Genomic DNA, 11,317 nt, shown 5'->3' with positions numbered 1-11,317 from the left:
TTCAATTTCAGATTGAAAGGATCCGTATTGGTCATGACGACTCTGGCCCAGGGTCAGGATGGTTTCTTGATAAAGTTGACATCGATGTTCCATCACGTGGTGAGCGCTACATGTTCTCCTGCCACCGCTGGTTGGCGTCTGACGAGGGTGATGAGAAGACGGAGGTTGAGCTGTACCCAACAGAGCTCATAAAAGGGGTCGTCCGTAAGTTCAGACTTGCTCAGCAAGGAGTTAGAGGTCCCTTTTGTCATGTTGATTTGTCATGCGATCTGCATTGACCAATCAGCATGTCAAAACTGACCTCACTTTTGATTGGTCATGTGATCTGCATTGACCAATCAGGGGGTAAAAGGTCATGTTTTGACCTGTTGATAGGTCATGTGATCTGCACTGACCAATCAGCAGGTCAAAAATGACCTTTACTTTAAGTGATTGTTAGCATTGCTCATCAATTGTTAGAAATGTATTCTAAAAAATAATGATAAACTAGATGTTAATTAGCAAACCAGCACCGACTATGGTTTTCTCTATCTGTATCCTGTCTGGTCTTGTATTCAAAACTAGTTTTCATATTTCTACTACCAATGATAATATTCATGACTAGAAAGGCCGACATTTGCTTGAGAGCAAATACAGCATATTTCAGCCATCTCCCTCATGCAACAATAGGCCTTGAGGTCGTTGACCCCTTTGGCCATTGGAAAATGACCAAAAAAATCCCAAATATATCATTTTAAAGTGGTCCATGCCAAAAATTATACATGGCTCATTTGAATAGATATCTAGAGCACCCCTTTACCAATTTACGGGTCATTAGGTTGTAAATCGAGGGAACAGGAGCCAAAAATGTCCAAATTTTGTCAAAAATGGCCATAAAAACGCAAAATAAAGTATTTTGTTGTACCGTATGGGAAAACTTTTATTGAATTTATGTGCACATAATTGAAGGGCACTTTTATACCAAATTTCAGATCATTTGGTTGTAAAACGAGGCTACAGGAGCCAAAAATGTCCTTTTCTGGTCAAAAAAATGCCCCAAAATCGCAAAATTAAGTATTTTGTTGTACCGTATGGGAAAACTTTTATTGAATTTATGTGCACATAATTAAAGGGCACTTTTATATCAAATTTCAGATCATTTAGTTGTAAAACGAGGCTACAGGAGCCACAAATGTCCTTTTCTGGTCAAAAAAATGCCCCAAAATCGCAAAATTAAGCATTTTGTTGCACCGTATGGGAAAAATTTTATTGAATTTATGTGCACATAATTGAAGGGCACTTTTATACCAAATTTCAGATCGTTTGGTTGTAAAACGAGGCTACAGAAGCCACAAATGTCCTTTTTTGGTCAAAAAATGGCCAAAAATCGCAAAATTAAGCATTTTGTTGTACCGTATGCCAAAACTGTTATTGAATCTAGGTGAGCATATGATCAAGGCACCTCTGTACCAAATTTCATGTCATTCGGCTGTAATACCAGGGTACAGGAGCCCGAAATATACATAAAAATTGACAAAAACCTCAATAAAATCATTTTAAAGGCAGATATGAAAAAAATGAAAAAAACACCTGGGGGTATTGGCTTACTCTACCTTTGTGCCAAATTTCAAGTCAATCGGTCAAAAAATGGCGGAGTTGATTCGATTTGAAGATTTGACAGGAGAAAGAAAGAAAGAAAGAAGAAAGAAACATTACGAATACAATATATTTCACCATACCTATGGTATGGCTGAAATATAAATATCAGCAATGTCAAGGGATGATGTGTTGTACAGTTGTCTTTCTCCTTGTATCTATATTTGAATGTCTGACTATGGAACCTTACAATTCTGTTTTGATTTGCATTGAAAGGTCCGTTTGCATGAGGTCCTGCTTCCAGCTTCTGTCCGTACTAACAGTCACTGCACCTTTTTCTTTACCCTGTTCACTGCCTACCCCCTCACCTTCCCAGCAATCTCCATAATACGGGTGGAACCAGGTAAACTTGAGCGATTCTGTGATGTCAGTAGTGATGGTTATTTAGGGTGTCTCCAGGTTTTAGTGATGCCTCTGCAAGATGGATTCTTCAATGTTTACCATCAGATCAATAACAAAGTCCTGTCACACATTCAGAACCTCCTCATGACTGTACTTATGACCACCCTGCGGACAGGGTTGGCGCTGGGATGGGAGTAGTCTGGAAACCTTCCTATTCCCCCTTTGATTGCATCCAAGCAAAATATGTCTTTCCATATTTCATTTTTCAAAATTCATAGTTGACTGGTGCAGACAAATTTTAAAGACTAGTAGGCAAACGTGTTGACCAACTTCTAACCACATGATATTACTGAAAACCCCAAGAGTGGTCTGGTGAAGGTCATGAGACCATGGTCAGCAATGTGTGACTAGGATTCTAAAGAGACTTAAGGCTTAATAGTCAATCCTTTACCTTATAGTATAGAGTAAACTAGTGTGTATTTTCACATTTTTCTGTAAGCAGACTCAGGGGATCATGTCTTGTGTAAAATACTATCTGTTTAAATCTTGTCGTGAATTTCTGCAAGGATTATCATTTTGAACTTTGGGCTGTTGTATGAAATTTAGTGGCTGTCTTCCATATACAGATGAGTCACTCTTTGCTTCCTCTCATTTCCAAACATTGTGTATATGTAGGGATTCCATATGAAGTAGACATCTACACAGGTGACATCAGAGGGGCGGGGACAGACGCAAATGTCTTCCTGCAGATCTATGGAACAAAGGGGAAGACAGAAGAGGTTCAGCTCAGGAATAGGACAGACAACTTTGAACGGGAGGCAGTGGACAAGTTTAAGGTTGGCACTCTTGATAATGGTTTAAAAATGGCACACATGCACACATTTGTACTGCTTCTCAGCTTATCACATAGTTCCTACAAGAAAGATTACGGAAACTGATCACACAGTGCTATTAGACTGATGCAGTATTATATAATATATGTAAGGTCCAAGAACTGAATATAAAGTAATGGTTACTGCCCAATATTCAAAACATGTTTGTCGTACGGTATTGAAAGGTCTGATGATTGTCATATGAATATTCATCTACTGTACATGTTGACCAGTTGTACAGCATGTAATGCTACTTACTTACTTAGGCCTAATAATAATAATGTAATGCTAGCTCACCTTTATATGTGGGGTAACCTTCATCAGTTGTTTGAAACCATTTAGGGACTTTAAGTCATTTCAAACTGCAATATTTTGAAAATTTACTTATTGTCCTAGATACCCTGTTTTTGAATACAATGGATATAGGTTACCCTGTGGATAAAGATAAAGGCACCAGCTTTGGGGCTGGCTGGTTCCTCAACAAGGTAACACAATTCTATAAACGGATTCAGATGCAACTTGAGACAGTATTATTGTCTCAAGTTGACACGATTTTTAGATCTGGGTACTATTTGTACATAATATGATATTATGTACTCCTAAAACCTACTCAAGACTTCGGCTTCCCCGGCTGGAATTCCAGCGCCTTACCCTAGGCTTTTGTCTGGCTGGATTTCCAGCGGCTTCCACTTGACTTCTCCTATGGCTGGAAATCCAGTGGCCCTATTCAACACTGCTTCCCTCGCTGGATTTCCAGCGGCACTGTTCAACACTGCCTCCCTCGCTGGATTTCCAGCGGCACTGTTCAACACTGCCTCCCTCGCTGGATTTCCAGCGGCCCTGTTCAACACTGCCTCCCTCGCTGGATTTCCAGCGGCTCTGTTCAACACTGCCTCCCTGGCTGAAAATCCAGCGGCACTGTTCAACACTGCCTCCCTCGCTAGATTTCCAGCGGCACTGTTCAACACTGCCTCCCTCGCTGGATTTCCAGCGGCTCTGTTCAACACTGCATCCCTGGCTGGAAATCCAGCGGCACTGTTTAACACTGCCTCCCTCGCTGGATTTCCAGCGGCACTGTTTAACACTGCCTCCCTCGCTGGAAATCCGGCGGCACTGTTTAGCACTGCTCTCCTCGCTGGAAATCCAGCGGCCCTGTTTAACACTGCCTCCCTCGCTGGATTTCCAGCGGCACTGTTTAACACTGCCTCCCTCGCTGGAAATCCAGCGGCACTGTTTAACACTGCCAACTTCGCTGGATTTCCAGCGGCCCTGTTCAACACTGCTCTCCTCGCTGGAAATCCAGCGGCCCTGTTCAACACTGCCTCCCTGGCTGGAAATCCAGCGGCACTGTTCAAAACTGCCTCCCTCGCTGGATTTCCAGCGGCCCTGTTCAACACTGCCTCCCTCGCTGGATTTCCAGCGGCTCTGTTCAACACTACCTCCCTCAAAGGATATTCAGCGGCACTGTTTAACACTGCCTCCCTTGCTGGAAATCCAGCGGCACTGTTTAACACTGCCAACTTCGCTGGATTTCCAGCGGCCCTGTTCAACACTGCTCTCCTCGCTGGAAATCCAGCGGCCCTGTTCAACACTGCTCTCCTCGCTGGATTTCCAGCGGCCCTGTTCAACACTGCATCCCTGGCTGGAAATCCAGCGGCTCTGTTTAACACTACCTCCCTCAATGGATTTTCAGCGACACTGTTCAATACTGCCTCCATGGCTGGATTTCCAGCGGCTGTTTAACAGTGCCTCCCTCCCTGGCTGGAAATCCAGCGGCCCTGTTTTACTTTAAGACTGCCTCCCTGGCTGGAATTCCATCGGCCCCGTTCAACACTGCTTCCTTTCAAAACAGGTACACTCCTTACCTAGTGCTTTATTCAGTACCATATATATACACGATGGCTGACTTTTGATGCACTTCTATCTTAATATAGTACTTTCATAATAGAAATATATTCGTATATGTGTCAACAGTAAATGTCAACAGTAAGTATGCAAGACCGTCTTAGACATCCCTCGTCTTTCGGTCACAGAATGTCCCACAATCTTCTGCAGAACACGTGAAAAGTTCTGAACATCCCGCAATCATTCGCAGAACTTGTAAAAAGTTATGCAAGATGCCAAAAGCCTTCTGCAGAGATCCACAAATTCCTACGATTTCACAATAAACAGCTCACAAAACTACAATCTACGATGATACTCATTGATAGCTGAGTGTATGATTGTAACGTAGTATGAAAAGCTACAAATAAAATACTCAGGCGTTATAAAACTATGTCGGCATTTTTTCCAAGTCATTCGGGAACACATAAACTGGCAAAATGTTCAAGAACACTACACAACTACACGCAAGTGTTAAGGTCAGTGACTGCATGTGTAAATAAACATCCCATGGACAGCACAACTTTTTTATAGCACAGACACAAATTAAACTACAATTTGATTTGGCCAAAGTTGTGGAAAAAAATAGAATAACAATTTTCTTTGTGAAATCCTAAATGAATCTGTCATATGGTATACAGGAATGACTGGTCATGTATTTCATAAATTACCTGTGTTTATATGCACAATATCTTCTAGACATGGTACTAGTCATTTCACAAGAATAAAAAAAAATCACTTTCAAATTGAAAGTATGCAGAAAGTTACCTGATGAACCCATACTGCAGAAAGAGTTACTTGATGAACCCATACTGCAGAAATAGTTACTTGATGAACCCATACTGCAGAAATAGTTAACCTGATGAACCCATACTGCAGAAATAGTTACCTAAATACAGCAGAAAGTTACCTGATGAACCCATACTGCTGCAGAAATAGATATCTGATGAACCCATACTGCAGAAATAGTTAACCTGATGAACCCATACTGCAGAAATAGTTACCTGTGGAACCCATACTGCAGAAATAGTTAACCTGATGAACCCATACTGCAGAAATAGTTACCTGATGAACCCATACTGCAGAAATTAAGTTAACCTGATGAACCCATACTGCAGAAATAGTTACCTGATGAACCCATACTGCAGAAATAGTTACTTGATGAACCCATACTGCAGAAATAGTTCCCTGGTGAACCCATACTACAGAAATAGTTAACCTAATGAACCCATACTGCAGAAATAGTTACCTAATGAACCCATACTGCAGAAATAGTTACCTAATGAACCCATACTGCAGAAATTGTTACCTGATGAACCCATACTGCAGAAATAGTTACCTAATGAACCCATACTGCAGAAATAGTTACCTAATGAACCCATACTGCAGAAATAGTTACCTAATGAACCCATACTGCAGAAATAGTTACCTGATGAACCCATACTGCAGAAATAGTTACCTAATGAACCCATACTGCAGAAATAGTTACCTGATGAACCCATACTGCAGAAATAGTTACCTAATGAACCCATACTGCAGAAATAGTTACCTGATGAACCCATACTGCAGAAATAGTTACCTAATGAACCCATACTGCAGAAATAGTTACCTAATGAACCCATACTGCAGAAATAGTTACCTGATGAACCCATACTGCAGAAATAGTTACCTAATGAACCCATACTGCAGAAATAGTCACCTAATGAACCCATACTGCAGAAATAGTTAACCTGATGGACGGTGAGCTTATGTTACAGCTGCCCAACAATGTCACACCCAGGTGAGCTCATGTTACATCTGCCGAACAATGTCACTTCTATGAGAACTCCTGTTTTCCTTCTTTTTTATCTACCGCTTTCTCCCAGGTTCTAACCATTTGTTCCAGGTTCTACAGCTTTCTCCCATGTTCTCCTGCTTTCCCTTAGGTTTTTCTGCTTCGTCCTAGGTTTCCCCTCTTTCTCCCAGGTTCTCTCGCTTTTTCCAGGTTCTTCGGCTTTCTCTCAGGTTCTTCCGCTCTCTCCCTGTTTCTCCCTCTCTCTCCTAGGTTCTCCCGCTTTCTCTGAGGTTCTTCCGCTCTCTCCCAGTTTCTCCCTCTCTCTCCTCGGTTCTCCCGCTTTCTCTCAGGTTCTTCCGCTCTCTCCCAGTTTCTCCCTCTCTCTCCTAGGTTCTCCCGCTTTCTCTCAGGTTCTTCTGCTCTCTCCCAGTTTCTCCCTCTCTCTCCTAGGTTCTCCCGCTTTCTCTCAGGTTCTTCTGCTCTCTCCCAGTTTCTCCCTCTCTCTCCTAGGTTCTCCCGCTTTCTCTCAGGTTCTTCCGCTTTCTCCCAGATTCTCTTGCTTTCTCTTAGTAACCACTTTCTTCCAGCTTCTCGCACTTTCTCCCAGGTTCTCCCACTTTATCCCATATTCTACCGCTTTTTCCTAGGTTTTCCTGCTTCTTTCAAAGCTGTAGAACCTGGGAAATAGAAGGAGAACCTCGGCTGAAAAGCAGTAGAATATTGATACATGAATATTCTAACTGCTTTTCAGCCAGGTTTTCCTGCTTTCTCCCAGGTTATACTGCTTTCTCCCAGGTTCTAACGCCTTTTCCCTTATTAACTGCTTTCTCCCAGGTTCAATTGCTTTCTCCCAGTCTTTACTACTTTGTCCTATATGCTCCTCCTTTCACCCACATTCTCCTGGTTTACATTCCTTTGGAAAGTAATCGGAATAACCTTGCAAAATTTTATCCAATGTTACATAAATGGACATGCTCCCGTAACTTATCTCCAAGCATAATCCAGGTGGCATAATATAGTATCAAACCTGTTTGACTCCCTTTGGCAGGCTATACCCGTAACCGCTTTCAGTTATACCTTGGGAATACATAAGTTACCGCTAGGGATCTCTGGGTTTTTATTGGGGGGGGGGGGGGCACACACACACACACCCGTCGGTCAAGGTCTCAGAACACAGTTTTTTGCCTATGGGGATTTACATGGTGAAGGACCCCAAAGTGAGGTGGTTAGACGACTCAAAACCTATAGTAGGGTGCAGATACAATTTACAAGAATTTAGTAATTGTTGAAGATGAGGGTGCAAGCTACAAAATATCTGAAAATGAGCATAGATTTGCCGGCTCGTTTTTCTATAAAAGACACTTTGATTTGACCCCCAGCGGAGGTCATGGAACTGCAGGCGGCGAACAGGCAGTGAGTAACATATCAAGGCGCAAATTCCTGCCGGCTGAAAAAGCAACGTAATCCAACTTATACAGTATGAACACCTATGTATTCCTCTACTATTCACGAACAGATTCCACCTCGCTGTCGTGCACCGACGAATAAATACGGCCTTAGCAAGTACTGCAATGCACTATTTTAAAACGAACTACTTTTGGGGACGGGGGTCGCGGATAAATACTGTGTTATGAGACCTTAAACCAACTTGACCTTGGATTTCTTTTCATTCAAACAATAAAACTAGTCGAGATACAAAACCCTACCAACTTTTAGAACAGAAATCCAAATGGTTCCTGAGATATGGCCAACTTTGCACTTCAATTTAATGTGCTGATCAGTCCCTGGGGAATTCACGCTGTGGATAAAGGTCTCAGAACACAGTTTTTCGCCTATGGGGATTTACATGGTTAAGGACCCCAAAGTGAGGTGGTTCGACGACTCAAAACCTATAGTAAGGTGCAGATACAATTTACAAGAATTTAGTATGTTGAAGATGAGGGTGCAAGCTACAAAATATCTGAAAATGAGCATAGATTTGCCGGCTCGTTTTTCTATAAAAGACACTTTGATTTGACCCCCAGCGGAGGTCATGGAACTGCAGGCGGCGAACAGGAAGTGCCGGTAACATATCAAAGCGCAAATTCCCGCCGGCCGAAAAAGCAACGTAATCCAACTTATACAGTATGAACACCGATGTATTCCTCTACGTATTCACCACAGATTCCACCTCGCTGTCGTGCACCGAAGAATAAATACATGTATGGCCTTTGCAAGTACTGCGATGCACTATTTTAACACCAACTACTTTTGGACGGGGGTCGCGGATAAATATTGTGTTATGAGACCTCAACCCACAGTCTCAAGCTCTGTTCTCTGTCGGCTTCTCCTTTTTTTTGGACCGCGGTCCTTCATCAAGGTCCATCAGCGGAAATATATAATGATTTGACACTTCTTATTGCAGATCGTGACAAAAATGTTTCATCCTTTTATATATAGAGATATCAAATTTTGGCGGTCAACGACCTTAACCACAGAGCAAAATCCGGTCTGCCTAAACACCACAAACAACCACAAATGACTCTAATAATGGACAACGACCTTTTGTGACGCACTGGAGACAATGTTTATTAATTATAAATTATGAATTTAAAAAAAAACGCAGCAACTCCTACGTATTCACAAGTTATTTTGAGTTAGTCCGCTGGTTTCAAGATCGAAGCAATTCTTGGCCGCCATGTTGGGTCGTCCGTGCTAGGAGTCTGCATGGGGAAGTTTTCGATACCTCCCTTGGCTCCATAGACGACAGGGCGATAATAGCATGGAAGCTGTTTTACCATAGATTATAGCATACCCCATTTCTATCATTGTCAACTTATAAAACTTGTATACTAAATGTTTTTCAGTCTCCAATGCAAGCGAGCCCGATCCAACATTGTGGCCAAGAATTGTTTTAATCTTGAAACTGGGGTTTACGGAAAAGGCTGGGCTGTCTACCTGGGCTGTCTACCTGGGCTGGCTATCACGTCAGGCTACTTGGACCTACGAAAGCCCATTGAGACAAAAGCTGTTTTAGCAGTAGGGGTTGTTTGTGCTCAATGAATAAACTATTTGTGAATGAACTGTACATGAATGGGCTGTATGTGAATGGGCTGTATTTGAAGGAGCGGTGTGTGAAGGGGCTTTGTGTGAAGCAATGTGTTTGTTGAATAACCCAGAGGTTCTGGGTTAAAATCAGTTGACATGCCACCAATCTTGTGCCCTTGGGAAGGGCTATAAACACGACTTATCGGGCTGATTGGATAAGTCTTAAGACAGGTGGCTAGTTGGTCAAATGCATCCAGGAGCCCTTCTTTAGTGGCTGCCAGGGCCCTGGCTTCTGCGCCATACATTAGGGTCGACAATTGAATTGTGAGGAGCTTAAAATAAGCTTTGCTAAAAGTAAAGTGCAAGGGTCTGGAACAGCTGCCATTCGGTGCTAACTCAGGAGACCTAAATTCGACAGCAATTACCCCAGGTGTGGCCATAGTTAAGGTTTTTAACCACTTACACTGGGAAGAAAGGACCCCTAGTCTTTTCCGTAAGTGTGGTGGGTTCTTTGCCCTATCTGTGGGAGGGCCCTTACCAAAGCTAGGTACTCTTTTCTTTACCCTACTGAAGGGAGAAAAGTCGTGTTAAGAGCCCTTCCCAAGCGCACAAGATCGGTGGCATATCAACTGATTCGAACCCAGAACCTCTGGGCTATGTAACATACATAGCTGCTTCATACACAGCCCCTTCACACACGGCTCTTTCAAATACAGCTCCTTCACGTACAGCTCCTTCACACACTGCCACTTCACATACAGCTCATTCACATAATAACACACAGATCCTTCAGACACAGCTTCTTCACTGAGCACAAACAACCCCTACTGCTAAAACAGCTTTTGTCCCAATGGGCTTTCGTAGGTCCAAGTAGCCTGACGTAATAGCCAGCCCAGGTAGACAGCCCAGCCTTTTCCGTAACCCTTGAAACTGGAATAACTCGAAATTACTGGTGAATATGTAAGACTTGCTGTCTATGTCTATGTCTCCAGAGTGTACACAAGGTCGTTGCCCCATATACATGGCATATTACAGTCGTTTGTGGTGTTAATAATATCTGGTGTATTTTGCAGCCAGTAGGTACCCAATGTGTTAAGTAACGAGGCTGTTTAATGTGATCAAGGCACCTCCTCTAGCTCGGGACCCCCGTTTTTCGTCCCTCGCAGAAGACGATTTCGTGGAAAGCTTTGTGAGGCTACAGCAATCCGGACGTCCTTGGTTGGTCCCCCATCCAAGAACTGTCCGGACTGTGCATTGCTTAACTTCCGAGATGGAGGGATCGGGCGTACCAACGTGCCAAGGCAGACCCAGTAAAATCTGTTCGGTTCATGTCCTTCAGGACATGCTGAACGCCCCTCTATTCCAATATTTAATGGCATCGGCCAGCATTAAAGTTCTTGCCATGTGGCCGAGTCCACACAGAAACGGGGAAGACTACTTTGGCGGCTGTTCATCTTGAAGGGACATGAAGGACATATCTGGCCCAAACGGGGCTTAAATTTCTGTTAGAAACTACTATTTGCTGAGCAAATACTTTAGGGCTAGCCTCATAAAAGAATTTTCCTGGCAAACCATAATCTCCAACCAGATCCACGGTGCGTAATGTAACGTTATAGTATCAAACTTACCGGTGCCCGTTTGACTCCCTTAGCCGGCTATACTCCCTGCATTTGTTGCATGCATGGTAATTGTGCATTCATTCTCAGGAGAAAAATTAAATTAAGATGAAAGCTGCTCGGTCACTCACGGAGAGGGAGCTTGTACCACTTGCCAAATATAAGACCCT

General features: G+C 43.0%; 1 protein-coding gene across 1 annotated transcript in view; it reads left to right on the top strand.

Moving 5' to 3' along the window:
• Nucleotides 1–11,317, top strand: part of LOC118424466 (lipoxygenase homology domain-containing protein 1-like) — a gene marked incomplete in the record, with an annotated part of 70,418 nt that overhangs the window by 6,118 nt on the left and 52,983 nt on the right. The window contains 3 exon segments of the mRNA XM_035833038.1: nucleotides 9–204; nucleotides 1,952–1,978; nucleotides 2,653–2,813. Of these exon segments, the coding sequence (XP_035688931.1) occupies nucleotides 9–204; nucleotides 1,952–1,978; nucleotides 2,653–2,813 (384 nt within the window).

This window comes from Branchiostoma floridae, chromosome 1, assembly GCF_000003815.2.
Source record: "Branchiostoma floridae strain S238N-H82 chromosome 1, Bfl_VNyyK, whole genome shotgun sequence".
NCBI classification, from domain to species: Eukaryota; Metazoa; Chordata; class Leptocardii; order Amphioxiformes; family Branchiostomatidae; genus Branchiostoma; species Branchiostoma floridae.
This window is presented reverse-complemented; position numbering and strand designations above follow the sequence as displayed.